The 16212-nt window shown below is 39.1% G+C and overlaps 1 protein-coding gene across 1 annotated transcript in view; it reads left to right on the top strand.

Moving 5' to 3' along the window:
• The first annotated feature begins 292 nt into the window (after positions 1–292).
• LOC142345119 (uncharacterized) overlaps positions 293–16212 on the top strand; it is a 66478-nt gene continuing 50558 nt past the window's right edge. Inside the window, exons 1-3 of the mRNA XM_075397205.1 lie at positions 293–379; positions 6843–7033; positions 9209–9399. Coding sequence (XP_075253320.1) covers positions 6883–7033; positions 9209–9399 — 342 coding nt within the window. The 5' untranslated portion in view covers positions 293–379; positions 6843–6882. The remainder of the gene's footprint in view (positions 380–6842; positions 7034–9208; positions 9400–16212) is intronic.

The raw sequence follows: 16212 nt of genomic DNA on the forward strand, positions 1-16212 counted from the left end.
CCCCCATTATGGTATAATTACCATGATGGGGGGGGGGGGCTATAATGGGAAAGACCATTATTTGAAACCGCCCAGACAGACGCACGTGCCATAATTTTACATAATGATTACTAATTAGTGGCTCATGCTCTGCGGGGTGCATAGCGAACGGAGCGGGGGGGGGGACACAAATGGCAAACGTAAAAGATCTTTTTTATCATGATCATTGGAAAACCCATTTGTAAATTGACAACTGGTTGATTAAGGCACGTGACCATAAAAATCTATCATTTGTTTCAGTTCTTTTTGCAAAATTTTTTCAAACCTAACTTTCAATTCAATACTCGCTCCCATTATAATACTTCCTTTGACTATTTATTTCGTAGAGAACTTTGTGGGTGTAAGTATGTGATAGAACATTAACCGGATCTATTCTGTTTCGCCCTCTCCCCACCCCCACCCCCCAGTGTTTTTTATGACCCCCAGTAACAAATTATAGGTTGTTATATAGCACGTTACTATGTAAGAAAACAGAACGTGCGCCTGGGGGTCATAAAAAATTTATGCTCACTAAGCTGGGGGGCCAAAACAGAATAGATCCCATTAACCTTAGCACCCCCATGAACTAAGTGCCCAAACATGAGTGCGTTTGCACCCGAGTGATGTGTACAAGTTCCGAGGGAACTACGATTTATGTTCGAACTTAGAGAACCAAAGGGTACCTATTCTGTTTCGACCCCCTCAGCCCCCGACGCACGTGCGATATTTAACCAACGCGCAAATTGACATTGGGGTGCGTATTATTTTCACTTGTCATATTTTTACGTAATAATATACTATGTAATGGCACGTGCTCTATAACAGGGGTTGCATAACGTACTGGGGGGGGGGGGGGGTGTTTGGGGGCTCCGAAAATTTTGATACCCCTTAATTTGTTCTGCGGGTGTTATAAAAGCAAATTCTATTGAAATAACGGATCTTTTCCTTCTGTGCTCTCCAGTTTACGGATTTACTCTGTTTCGGTCACCATTGTCATTTTTTCCCATAGACGCACTTGCCATGTTTTTACATAGTGAATTATTATGTAATGGCATGTGCTCTGTAATTGGGCTGGGGGCACAAAAGGAAAAGATCCTCATAAACTATATCGCTATTCAACTCAAACGGAGAAAAGATTCCAACTGCTTATTCGCAACAATTTCTGTTGAATTAGAGATTTTCGCAAGCGGAATAAAAAGCGTTTTAAACTAAGTAGACGAAATATTGGGTCTTTCCCATTATAGCCCCCCCCAGCTTAGTGGTCAGATAACCTATAGCCCCCCAATCATGGTAATTATACCATAATGGGGGGGGGGGCTATAATTTCATGGGGGGGGGGCTATAATTTCATGGGGGGGGGGCTATAATGGGAAACACCCAAAATATTTTTCAAAAATGAGAGAATAACAAAATGATATTTTAAGAGAGATATCAGCAGAGTTAAAGATTTAATGGAAAGATCTGATTATTAGACCAAGATGGCGATTTGATTTTGGGGATGAAAAAGGCTAAAAAATCAGCGATATATATAATTATATATATATATATATACATATATATATATATATATATATATATATATATATATATCCATTATCAGTGCGAGCAAGGGTTACAAATTTCGTTTGCTTTTGCAAATTTCCTAGAAATCCGTCTTAAGCGATACCATAGAGAGTATGCAATTACACATTTCCAAAAAATTCGTTAATATTTCCGGTGGTAACATAATTATTCAATTCATGCTGGACAGATTTTTTATCTGATAATCTCACTCTAAAAATAGTTATCTTTATTCATCAGTTTGATCCGGATGTTGGTTCTAAGCACTATTTATTGACGATTCATTTATATAAGTTTTGTGACTTGAATCAATTTGTCCTTGTCTCGTTATTCTTGTAACTTAAATAACTTAAACGTTCTTCCTAATAAACTTAACTAAGTTTAAATCTATAGTTTGATCGAAATTCTAACACCCCCAATCAGACTCTAAAACCTTTGAACCTTGAAGATTTAGCAGGAGTCGTCTTCCGCATGGCGAATGTTGATTAAGAGGAGCTTTCATGTCTCTGGACAGAATATTGCCTGTGAACATGATGTCTAGCCTTGTCTGCTTGGCCAGATACAGACGTGATCCAAACTAGCTTCTATAGATTCTTTGATCCGCTTCTTCATCTCAGATCTGTGCTTTCTGAAATTTCAAATTCAAGTCAACTGGAGTTCTTTAGGATTTGCATTGATCGATTTGAAAACGCTGATGCATCCGCTGATGCATGTGGCGTTCTTGGTCGACTGTGACTTTGCTCTCTTCTCGTATGAGTCTTATGTCCAGAAACCAGTGTAGTCTCTCTCTTTGTTCCATGTTAAATGTTACCTCGAGTGCCCTCTTGACATCGGAGATCAATTTATGCTTTTTTTGATGCTACTATGATGTCGTCAACCCAGACCAAGATGAAACTGTGACCATCTGTTTCCGCTGTTGCGAAGAAGCAATGATCGTTCTTCCTTCTGGTCAACCCCTGTCTCAGTAGGAAAATCGGCAATTCATTTTACCAAATGTAAACAGCCTGGCTAAAACCATAAATTAGTTTGTTTAGCCGCCATAATCAATTCTCTCCATCTGATTCTCGTTTCACAAACTCCTTTGGTTGTTGCAAACAGCCTTCTACTTTTACTAGTCAGTGCAAGAACACCTTCTTGACATCAATTTGTTGCATAACTTGGTAATTCTTCGCTGACAGTTGAAGTAGAATCCTGAAAGTCTCTGGCTTACAAGTAGGCACTAGAGTCTCAAAGTAATCCAGTCCCTCCGTTTGTTTCAAGTTCTTCTCCACATACCGTGCTTTTTATGGATCGACTTGACCACAATGTACGAATTTCACTTTGTAGACCCATTTGACCGGTATGACATCCATGTCTGTGGGTGGTCTCACTAGTTTCCAAGTCCCGTTGTCTTGGAGTGCCTTGACCTGTTCCCTCAGTGCCCAGTGCCCAGTGCCCAAAGGTTCCAATCATCACTTTGCTTGCTTGGCCTCTTAGACTGTTTTGAGTCTCACATAGTCACCCCTAATAACGGCAAGATAATTTCTGACTTCTCCAAAAAAAAATTGTGGAACATTCCTTGCTTGTGCCCCTCTTCTGGGCTCTGTCCTCTCTGCTCGCTCAAGTGACTCTTCAGTAGAGGCAATTGTCTCTGACTGTGAGAAACTTTCTGTGTCGCTGTCTTTCAGTGACTCTGACTCTCTGAGACATCCTCTTGTTGCAGTGGATTTTTCATTTAGTACTGCTTCTTCGACATCCGAAGCATCTCGCCTCAATGTCGTTTGTTGAATGTTCGAGCTCTCTTAGCTCCAGATTATACCACTCCTGTTTATTGCAGATGTGCCCTGTGTCTCTTTGTTGCCATTGTTTTGATGATCATCAACTTGGCCCAGATCCCCAGTTGCTGTGACCCCACTTCTAGTAGGTCGGGCGTCTCTGTGTTGTCAAGGAATGAGCCCACCTCGGACACTTTGATGATCACATCTTGAACTGCCAACACCTTGCGTGTGTTGGGTACATACACCATTATCCGTTGTCCGTTGTCTCCTTGAGTGTAACCCATTGTAACTCACAAAAAAGTTTTCCTTCGTGCCTTGGTTCTAGTTTGCTGAAGTCGCTGTCCTGTTCTTCATGACTAGTGTACAACCGAAAAAGGTAATTTACCTATTGAAAGCTTAGGTTTTATACTTCGCATCAGATCTGCGGGGCATTTTTCTTCTGGTCCCACAACCATGTTTCTGATCTATGGTCTAACAACCAAGCTTTTTGGGCCTCTCACTCCCACACTGAGAACAAATTTCTTCAAGCTGTACAGGGGTTCCCTGTTTGCCTTAAAAAAGTCCACCAACAACAACTGCGTGTACTGGTTGGCAAACAAAATGCAGAACTGGAACCCTGAGAGTGACTCTACTCTGAAAAGTCCCATCACATCTGAGAATACCCTCTCCAGCTTCTCTTCTGCATGGGGCTCTTCCACTCTTGGTACTGGATTCTTTGTGATCTTGGCCAATGCGCACAAATTGCACACGTCATCACGTCATCGAGTTCCTCCTGTCTGTGGTGCATTCCTAACCCCGTGTGCGCCACTTCCTTGCAGTTTAAAGTTTCACGCTGTTAGGACTCTTCTTGAATTCTAGAACTTTGCAGGGTAAACAAAACGAATTATTTGTTTGTGACAACTTTACGCAAGTTTCCTTCTGGAATTTTGTGCAGCTACTTCCTTTCTCGAAAGTGAAGCTATGTCTCCACTCCGTGGATATTGAGTCTAACAAGAGGTTTGAAAAATATGCAGGCACTAACAAAACTTTCCTGACTTGGCATCGGAATTCCCCTTTGTTTGAGGTTTGCTGATAGCCGCAAAGCCTCTTCTCACCACAATGGCTGCCTCTGCTGACCACTGCTTGAAATGACTAAGAGCACAGAAACGCGTCGATGTTCATCACTATCCGATCTGTACAACCACTCTCTTCTAGCACGCCTGCTGTCTTCGGCTTTGTAAGAGTTGCCCAGTATTCCGTTTCTGGTGTAACCAGTGTTGGTACCATTGCTACAGATTCATCGTTGCCTCTATCTTTTTCTTTTTTGTCTCCTGCATGTCCTGACTAGGTTACCCTCTACCCCAAACTTGCTGCCTTGTGCTGTCTCCTTTTTCCTGCAGTCCGTGGCAAAAAATCCCAGGGATCCCACATACAAACAGTTTCCTCTCTCGGGTCCCTTCTTGAAGTCACGCGTCACTACCAGTTCCACTGAAACACTTGGTCCCATGCATTTTTGTGCTGTGTTATCATGGAAGTTCTACAGCCTTTTCCTCAACTCTGTGAGCTTTTTTGCCGAGTTGAAGCTTTCCTGTATAACAATTTTTTTATACCTCATTGGCAGAGCATTGAAGGCCAAGGCGTTGAAGAGGGTCTCTGAAACTGCTTTCCCAGTTCTTGTAGCCTTGTGATTAACTTCTGTCCCAATTATGAAGAAACTGTCCAATCCTCAAGCGGCAGTTGAGGAAATTTTGCCACCAAAGTCACCACTGTCGGCGTCTCCACGCTCTTAAATCTCTCTTGTCTCTTGTAAACAGCTGCCAAGCCATTGCTTCATCTCCGATACCTTCATCTCTCACACAGTCAGGTGTCATCAGCATGAGGGTTGTTGCATCTAGAGTCAGTGCCAGCTGCACCACACATTGTTCCGTTTCTCTGTAATGTCTGCAACTTTCTTCTCATGTACATCCTCAGCACCTTTTGGTTCTTCTTTTCACCATCGATTATACCATTGGCTAACGGTGCAGGCTCATTGGGTTGCTGCTTTGTCTCAAGTAGTGATTTGTAGAGTCCCTTCGTCTGTATCATCGCCACAAATGTCGTGTTCCAGATTGGAAAGTCTTGTGCCCTTCCTGTGTAGATCAGCAGCTTCCCTGTCCGTTGATCCATTGCAGTTTGAGCAAGCAAAACAATTGGCAAAAGAAAAGGTATTTAGCAGAAAGTTTATGACTGTCAATCTATTAGTTTTGTTTTAGCAATTATAACTTTGACTCGGAAATTTCTGAGCCCATAGCCTTTTGGGTTTTGGGTTATGAATTATCAAAAGCGTTTTTGGTTTTCTCCCATTGTGCCATCCCCCAGCTTAGTGGTCAGATAACCTAAAGCCTCCTCAATCATGGTAATTATACCATAATATGGGGCTATAGTTTCATGGGGAATTATAATAGGAAAGACCCGCATTTTTAACTAAGTAGAAGAACTAACTTTTCAAAATTGTGAGAAAAACGAAATGATGTTTTACAGTAGAATTTAAAGATTTACCGGAGAGATCTGATTATTAGAGCAAGATTGTGATTTGATTTCGCGGATGAAAAATGGCCCAAAAATCAGCTGTCTACACCCATTATCAGTGCGAGAAAGTCAAGATACAAAACTAATCTCAGCGCAATGATTTATAGTGGGGGGTCGCAAGGGTTACCCAATATGATTTGCTTCTGCAAATTTACTAAAAATCAGTCGCTAGAGATACCATAGATAGTTACACTTTTTACACTGCATTGCACTTTTCTAAGAATTCGTTTCCGATCATAATTATTCAATTCATGCTGGGAAGATTTTACATCGAAATATCTCACTCTAATAATATTTATCTTTGTTCATCAGTTTGAACCGAATATTGATTCTAAGCACAATTTATTGACGATTTGTTTATATGAATTTCGTGACTTGAATCATTTTGCCCTTGTCTTATTGATATGGTAATTTAAACCTTTTTTGTAATAATTCTAACTAAGTTTAAGACTATAGTTTGATCGAATTTCTAAAAATTTTTCGGATCTTTTCTGTTTCGGCTCCCTCCAGCGTTTTTATGACCCCCAGTTACAAGTTGTATGTTGTTATATAGCACGTTACTATGTAAGAAAATAGAACGTGCGCCTGGGGGTCATAAAAAATTTATGCTCACTAAGCTGGGGGGCCGAAACAGACTAGATCCAATTTTTCTGCTTTAAGAAATAATGAAATTAAATATAGTTAGGGCCGCTGAATAAGGGCACGAAACTTGGCAGATTTTGGGCTGAAAATTTAACAGATTTACAGCTTGTCATCGACTTTCGAAAGTTAGTTTTTCGCCTACTTTATTTATTTATTATTAGTTTTTTGGTTCGATGGAAAATTATTTGGGGTCTTTCTCATTATAGCCCCCCCCCATGAAATTATATCCCCCATTATGGTATAATTACCATCATTTGGGGGCTATACATTATCTGACCACTAAGCTGGGGCTTAGTGGTCAGATAAGCTGGGGCTTAGTGGGAAAGACCCATTATTTGGAATAGCGTTCAACTGCGAGATGGGACCCGAAACCCCTCAATCTAAGAACCCACACTCATCTGGGTTCCCAATGGGACAGTATCCTAGATTTGGTCCAGAAGCAAAGAACACAGTGTTACAGCCAGGACAGAAGAGTGCAACCGGGTACAGGCAACCACACATCTCCCACTGGAAAAGAGCAGCCCTTTCAAAATTATGCTCATTGTGCTGGTCTTCTTGGGTCCTTCCTATTACAGACCCAATAACAGTTAATATACCAAAGGGCTGGGGGAAGGGATGGGAAGGGTTGTAATTTTGTGGGAGGAATACAATATGGGAAAAAAGACCCATGTCCCTTTCCATTTTATCCCTGCCTAATTATAGTCAACTCCATTACGGTATATTTATCAGGATCTTTTGAGTCTTTCCCATTATAGCCCCCCTTCCACCCGGGTCGAGGTGTCAACGCTAAAAATCGCTAAGAAATGTAATATTTGGGATGAATGCGGTGAAAAGATGTAAGAATTGCGATTTTTAGCGTTGAATGCGATGAATGCGTAAAGTATGCGATGAATGTGATGAATGCGTAAAGTAATTCAACGCTAAGAATAGCAAATCTTAATCTTACGAAAATTCACCGCTAAAAATCTCTGGGGTCTTTCCCATTATAGCTCTCCCCTCCCCCCCCCCCCCCCCCCCCCCCAGCTTAGTGGTCAGATAACACATAGCCCCCCCCCCCCCCATATCATGGTAAATATACCATAATGGGGGGTATGTTTTCATGGGGGGGGGGGGGGGCTATAATGCGAAAGACCCAATCTCTGTAATTTTTTTGCGGTGAATCACGTAAGATTCGCGGTTTTAGCGGTGAAATTTTAATTTTCACCGCGTCCAGTTGGTAGCGTTGAAATATTTATTTTCACCGCTTAAGAGGTGAAAATAAAAAATTCACCGCTAAAAGCCGCAAATCTTACAAAAATTCACCGCATTAATTGCAAAAAGATGCGGGCGCTTTGCGGCGGAAATTATTTTTTTTTCATCGCTATTCACCGCAATTTCTTACATTATTTTTCGACCAAACCTCGACCCGGGCATGAAATTATAGCCCCCTATTGTGGTATAGAACGTTAAGCGACCCCAGTTTCACAGCACGGGGTACAAACTGAAAACATTTTATTTGCGATATGTTGATGCATTTCAATGTGTGGGTCTTTTCCATGGCGAACGCCAAGGAAGCCGAAGTAAAAGTAAGCCGACAGAAAAACAAGCCGAAAGTTATGTAATAGTTATGTAATCTATCAGAAATAATGGCGAATGCAAAGTAAGCCGATAGGTAAGCAAGCCGACAGAAAATCAAGCCGAAAGTTATGCAATAGTTATGTAATCTATCAGAAATAATACATTGTCAGCCGTTACAATCAATACTGCGCGTAGTATTATAGTGCATAATGTATTCCAATGCACTAAAGAAACAAAAATGCGTCAATGTTAGACATCTAGTGGGTACGGGCCTCAACAGACCGCTGTCCATGGCCATGCCTCTCAACCGCTGTGGGATGTAATCCGGAAATAGCGGACCGGCTACCGCGGCGAAGCCGCGAAGCGCGCCCACCGGTCCGCCAGGGGCAACTTAAAATACGGGTATCCGAAAATTTTTCGGCTTACTTGACCTCATTTTCAAAATTCGGCTTGCTTGCCTATCGGCTTGCTTGACCACCACCAGAAATAATACATTGTCAGCCGTTACAATCAATACTGCGCGAAGTATTATAGTGCATAACGTATTCCAATGCACCAAAGAAACAAAAATACGTCAATTTTTAGACAGTGGGTACGGGCCTCAGCGGACCGCTTTCCATGGCCATGCTTCTCATCTGCTGTGGGATGTAATCCGGAAACCGCGGGCCGGTTATCGCGGCGAAGCGCCCACCGGTCCGCCAGGGGCAACTTAAAATACATGTATCCCAAAATTTTCCGGCTTACTTGACCTCATTTTCAATTTTTGGCTTGCTTACCTATCGGCTTGCTTGACCACCAGCCTTTTCCATCATACCCCCCCCCCGCAATTGTGGCTTCCCTTATGGTGTCGTGTGATACCGAGAGAAAAACACGGGAGATTTTAAAGAACTCGTGTGTAAAATTATTTTTTTTCTGGGGGGGGGGGGGGGGTTGGGTTGACCATTTCCATTGAGCAAAAAAGACACCAATGTATAGTGTGCTGTATGGAAAAATGTTCGGAATTCAATTCATTCACGCATCGCGCTTAGGGAGGTATGGAGGGGATGGATGGAATTAAAGATAGAATTGATCTCAAATTTAAAATTTTCAACTTAGCGAAAATATGAGCGGGCTTTTTCTCATTTAAAGCAAGAACAAATCTGCTTATCACTGTCACCCTGTTCAGTCATCTCAAATGCCAACAGATATACATCAGAAAGCGAGACAGTTTCATCAGCAACAACAACAACCTCCTTCTAATACAACTATGGTAACCGAAAACAATCACAGCAGCCGATTGTGTCCTCGCCATGACTCCAATCTGATGGGTACTGTACCTGTAAGTAGTATGTAGTATCAGATCTTTTCCGTTTGTACCCCCCCCCCCCCACCCCAGCTTAGTGGGTGCATATTATTTGCACCCCCAGAAGCACGTGCCATATTTTCACCGTTACAGAGCACGTGACATTACATTGTATATCACTATGTAAAAATATGGGGTCTTTCCCATTATAGCCCCCCATGAAATTATAGCCCCCCCCATTATGGTATAATTACCATGTTTGGGGGGGGGGGGCTATAGGTTATCTGACAACTAAGCTGGGGGGGGGGGCTATAATGGGAAAGACCCCATATTTTTACATAGTGATATACAATGTAATGTCACGTGCTCTGTAACTGGGGGTGCATAACGTACATCAATTGGAGCTGTTCCCTTACCACCAGCCGAGGTTCCAGATGGAAAAAGTAAAAAATATTTTTTTTCTTTTTCTTTACCGGTATCTAACCTCACCATTTCTGACGCCGAGGACGAAAAGAAGAGAGAGAAGAGGACTATGAGACCAGAGTTGTATCATAACAGTTGTTATGGTAAAACTCCGCCAAAAAGCATAGGATTGGAGACATAAAGTAACGTTAATTCAGGGGCATTTAAAAGCCAATAGACGCGTCCAATATCACTTCAGAGGATAATTAGGGTTGTTGGGTTAAGGAATTTTGCAGGTGAAATAAAAGCGTTCTTAACTAAGCTATAAAAACATAGTTTTTTCAAGATTGAGAGAATCACAAATTAATTTTTGCTGTACGACTTTGAAGTTTGCCCAGAAAGATGCGATTAAAAGATCAAAATGATGATTTCAATTTGTAAGATGGAAATGGCTCAAAAATTTCCCGTATATGTAACGAAACTCAATGAGAAAATTAATTGTGGGAGTCTTACGTCCGGCTAAATATGGTTAGCTTTTTCAAGATTCCCGAAATTAAATTTGTTTCCGGAGCCATCCTAAATATAGAGACAGTTTAAGATTTTAGGATAGTTAAACATCCGAAAAATTGCAGCTATAATTAATTATCTAAAGCACAGTGCTTGAAAAAGGGATAGATCTAGTCATCTAAACTTAACTCCGATCGTTTCAAAAATTCTGTTGCCTTGAATATACTGAGCCCGATAATATTTTGCTAAAATAAACTTTTCAATACATTTAAATTTATGTTAACTTTCGTGTTCGATTCCCAACACCCCCACACTTGAGGTAATTTCGAAGGGTCTGCACCCATAAAAACATCACAAGAGATTTCCCCTTTGAGACGGTAATAATTTTGTCGAGATGTCCGCTGCAATGTTTTCATTTGGAACGTAGTAAATGGAAATTGGCCTGCATTCTGATTTGTTAGGAATGATGTCAATTTCTGACTCTCTGGCTCGTCTTGATGCAATTCTGGTTAACTTCATCAATTGGTATTTAGCGCCTCGTTGGTTGCAAAACTCCTCTAGACGTTTTCTCTGGTACAGTTTTTCCCTAACTGCTGCCATCACCCCCTGATTTTTTTGCTTCTGATTATCGCAGAGAAACTTTGTCCTGCTTTTTAACATCCCGAGCCCTTTGAGCATGAAGTAGTAGCATTTTCTGTGGTTCACATCTTCAAATAATCTCCCAGGCAGTCTGCAGTCATTTATCGCCTTTAATTTTAACTAGCTTGTTTATTATAAGTACCATTGAATTGTTTCAAAGCTTACAGAATACGAAGTGGTCGTTTTCTTCACTTGTAGTTTTTATTTGTACGTAAATTTTTTTTGGACAAAATATTTACTGTGTGCATGATGGTAGGTGGTGACGACTGTTTTACCAGATGGAGAATTAATAATAATTAATTGTGGTTTCTGCGTAATCGCAGTGGAACAGCATTAGGCCTACAGTAGCCTGTTTTCAGCTGTCCTTTTTCTTATTATTCCCCACATTTCAGACTGATCTTTTCATGAGCAGCATTGCTCTTTTTTTGGTGACTACAGCCATTTTTTTTGCGTCTGAAACTTTCACGTGGTACCATCATTGCAGCCAACATTGGTCAGGCTATGGTCAACCTGAAGCTATGGTTAAGTAAGAGCTCATCCTATGGTTAAGTAATTGACGATGCTGAATTATTGCAGATTCGCTGATTTACATCGTTCTCTTTATTCTACGCTGCTTGAACTTGAAATCTCTGGATTTCTCGATGGTTTTCAATCATTCACGAGGAATTGCTTCAGGATCGTTTCTGGTTTTGTCTTCCTCTGTTCCAATTCGCAGGCATGGAAACCAGGGAAATTTCTCTCTGTGTTCCTTGTGGAAAGTAGGTGTTCGTGCCATCATGGTATCGGAGATCACTGTCCTGTTTCCTGATGTCACAATTAATATCCTTATGAATTTCTATGGCAAGTGAACATCAAAGTTCCAAAAAGGATGCTCTCAATCGCTGAAGCGCACACAAAGGGTACTGATCAAATTTCAAAATATGCGGACTCAAACACGATTTTTTTCTATACACATTTCGAGGCCTGAATTTTTTATTATATACGAATGATTATTTTATAGAGGTTTCATCTGTGACAGATAAAAATTGTGCTTTTCCATTTGGCAAAACAATGTTATTTTGGTAAAAAAAATGGCGTTAACAGATTGAGATATCTTTCGAGTTTGTACCACAGTGCGCAAATTTCATATTCCTACGTATTTGGTTGTTATATACTAGCATAAGTTTGATAATTTTTGGAGGAGGAGAGCAATTTGCTATCATGTTAGCTTGAACTTAACTGTAGAAAAAGTCGACAAATCTTGGTACTCACATACATGTGAAAAGAATAAAAAAGAACAAATTCTACGATGAATTAGGTATGATTTTTTACACGTGAACAAAAAATTTGCTGCCAATAAATATCCTTTCTGACCAAATGGAGGAAAGTTTATTGTTTATTGCATTGTTAGTGGTTGTCCTGCTTAGTGAGGTAGAAAATATAGAGGTCTGATTTTAGGTCACAACTGGACCGGCCTTCTGTTTTACACCAATGCTATGTACCAAGCAATTACTTTCAGTTGTTTTCCAAGAAAATACTTCATGACTTGACATATCTTGACAGCGGAAGCTGACGACTTCCTCGCTCTTGGAAGCGTGTTGCCTTAGTTAACAGGATCGGGGGAAATGTCGTGGAATTCCAATCTTTGTTTTTTAATCCGCTCAGTGAAACAGCCGTGTTTTGAAAAATCCCACACGATCTTGTCATAGTCTTGAGTGTGGTTCTGCTAAAATTATATATTTTGGAAAAGTTACCACAGAAACACATCGTTGTGAGTTGATTTTGGGTGGGTATCGTGGAATTTAGCACTTGGATAATGAAAATTGACCATATTTTAAGCAAAAATCTATTATAATTTTTTTTGTAACCAGTAAATTTAAATTATAACCATACGGTTAAATCTACTTGAAACAAAAAAATACTTCAAATCATTCAAACAAAATAAAATAATAAAGATCAAATTTCTTAAAGAATCACATTATCAAATTTTCTTCCGTTTATTTTCTTTCTAAAACTAAAAATAACTATTAGGAGCTCCTACGTTACTATTCAAAAGATTTTTTCATGTTGTGAGAGCAAAAAATCATTCAACGTTTTCTTAAAAAAACGTTTCATTTTTTGCCAACCGAAGCCACTGTGGTAAATTATTCCATTTTTGTACGCATTGATGAACATTCGAATTCATTCCAAAGGTGGTTTTGGTTTTTTTGTCTAATTTTGATTTGTTTTGTTTGAGTATTTTGATGAAGACTCAGATACCCGTGAGAATTCTCTGGCCTGGCTACATCATAATGAAATTTGATCAGCGACATTTTTGAAATTATTAGCTCAGCTGGTAGGGTCTTTGTCTGGATTAGCAGATCTCTCGCTTTGTCATACTTTTTGCGTAGAAACCACAACTTTATACCCCAGGTAATCTGTCGGTTTAGGCGTTTGAGGTTTTTTGCAGAAAAATTTTGAAAAAAGATTGCAGAAAATGATAAGTGTGAAAGCACAAGAGATTTTAGAAAAAGAATGCGCGCATTCAGGGGAACTTGCTGTCTTATTACTTAAATTGATCTTATAGCATGAGCCATTTTTTTTAAGCTTTTATTCAGCTGCTCATCAAAACTAAGATTCCGGTCAATTTGAATACCAAGATTTCTGCAACTGTTTTTGTTGTGGGAACTTCGATTTTTTTAAAAAAAAATAGATTCGAAATCAGAATTATCGCTCGAGAAAAAGATTAATTTGGTTTTGTTTGTATTAAGAGTTAGTTTGTTTATCTCTACATATTCGTATGTTTTTTTTTAATTTCCATGACTTTTCCATGTAGGTAACTTTTCTGTCCACAACAGACAATACTTGTGTCATCTGCGAATTGACTTATTTTTTCCGTTGTGTTTTTATTAGATGAGAAATCGTTCTTATATATAAGAAAAATGAGTGGTCCTAAAACAGTTCCTTGTGGCACACTGTGATTCACAATTTCACAATCAGAGAACATGCCATTAAGTTTTAATTCTTGTCTGCGGTTGGCAAGAAATGAAAACAGTAATTCTTTCGCTTCCTGGGAAGAACCATACATCTTAAATTTTTCGAAAAATGTTATGCTAAATGGAATTAAACGCTTTTGCAAGGTCTAGAAAAATAGCAACAGTTTCTCTGCTTTGATCTAAATTGAACGGAACAGTTTCAACTTGTTCTGAAACTGCATCTTTTGCTGATATTTTTTCTGAAATCCGAATTGATCTTTACTTATAATTTTATGCTTATCAATGAAATCTATCATCTGAATCAAAAGGAAGCGCTCAAAAAATTTCGCAAAACTTGGAGTCACAGAAATGGTTGATAGTATGTGCTATCTAATTTATCACCTTTTTTGAAAATTGGTGTTAAATAGGCTAGTTTCCTTTTAGTTGGAAAAACTTTCGTCTTAATGCACTCATTAAAGGCGAACTGTAGATGTACGCCTATAGCTAATTTTCACACATTTATTAGACAAATTGAGAGTTCACCAGGTCCTGCTGCTTTGTTATCGTCTAGCGAGTCAATGACTGAGTAAAGTTCTTTTCTAGTCAAAGTTCTCATTGTGAATTCAGGTATATTAAGTTTATCAGGGTGTTTACAAGCAATATCCGGACCTTTAAAAACATTCCTTTCACAATTCACCACTTTCTAATCTGATTTTATCAGCCTTCACACTTTTTTCACTCGGACTGATCTTATGGTTAATGAATTTCCATTGTTCCTTACTTGTTGGTAATTTCGGAAGAAATTGATGCAAAAATTGTTGTGCGCCTCCCTTAGTCTCCTATTAATTTATGTTTAAAATGTTTCTTAAACGCTTAAATTCTTTGTACGTCTCGCTGTCAGGACCTCTTTTCCATTGATTGAACAGAAAATGTTTTTGGGCGATCAAATGCTTCAATTTTTGTGTTAACCAGGGCTTAGAGTTCTTAAAACTTTTTCCCCCGTTTTTAACAGTCTGAATTGATGCGTGTTTCTCAACAATTTTCTTAAAAATATCGATGATTGAAGCACACATATTGTTGCCATTCTCACATTGGTACATTATCTACCACTTGGCGAGTGCAAGATCTCTGTTAAATTTAGAAAGTGAAAAAATTCGAAAACTTCTCATTGTTAATATGTTCTCACTCAATGAGATTTCAATGAGAGGTTTGATTCGAAGATAACAAGAAGATGGTCGGAGATAAAATGGGTTGCTTTGACATTGTAGGCAATTATCTGATCTTTTGAAATGAAACAGTGATCTATAAATGTAAACGTTTTCTGAGTACTTCTGGTTGCATCCCTTAGGTTAACGATTTCTAATAATGAATTTGACAAAAAAATGTCTAGTTTATTTTTTTCTGTCTTGCTCAGATAATTCAAGTTGTATTCTCTCAGCAAAATAATGTTATCTGTAAAGATATATGCCCCCGATGATTCTGTACTTAACTTATCAAGAAAATACTCCCAAAACGTTTGTTTGGGCAATCAGAAACGTCAACAAGTATTTTTCAGAGGGTCAGTTATTTTAACTCAAATGGATTCAAAAAAACTCTCATCAACCGTTTCAATGCTTGATTTAATACTGGCGGTGAATTTTTTTGGAATAAAAACACCTACTCCTCCACCTTTTGAAGCCCCTGTGTCTTTGTCTGTTCTTTGTCTGATCTACATTTCCCAAAGAAAGTATGCGATGCTGTTAAAAAACAATTTTCAATATTACAATCAGTGTTCAACCAGGTTTGAGTTACAGCGAAAAATGTATTAATGGGAACTGTTTGCAAAAAGTTTGAAAACTCTTCAAACTTGTTTTTTAAGCTTTGACAATTAATAAGGAAAAATAATGGCGAAGGGCTTGATCCTCTGTTTTTAATCAACTTGAGTACTCAATCAAATTTTCTAGTTGCGGCCCTGGGTTCAATTCAATGTCCCCTGACAGCATGAGTGTGCCCTATCATTATTTGCGGTGTCGTGGAATTTCAAAACTCTGCGTGGACTGCTCGTTGATATTCTTGTTCTTAGCACGGGACATTACAATGTATATATACTTACAAAAACAATCGAATCTTCACCTTTGTGCTCCCCCATTAGTTAGAACTTACCATTTCTAATCAGTGATAATATTGCACAATCTTTTGCCATTAATTGACGCTTGACGTAATCTGCTATTTGGTTTAAATTTTGTTGTAAAAAGTTGTATCAAAAATGGGATTTTACAGGGTGTTTCTTTTTTGAACAGAATAATCACTTTTGATGATTTTTCCAGATGTGAGAAATTACGGAATTTGAGCTGTATATTTAAAGAACTGGCCCTTTTCTTACCGGAAT

This window comes from Convolutriloba macropyga, chromosome 8 (assembly GCF_964194025.1).
Source record: "Convolutriloba macropyga chromosome 8, txConMacr16.3, whole genome shotgun sequence".
Taxonomy (NCBI): domain Eukaryota; kingdom Metazoa; phylum Xenacoelomorpha; order Acoela; family Convolutidae; genus Convolutriloba; species Convolutriloba macropyga.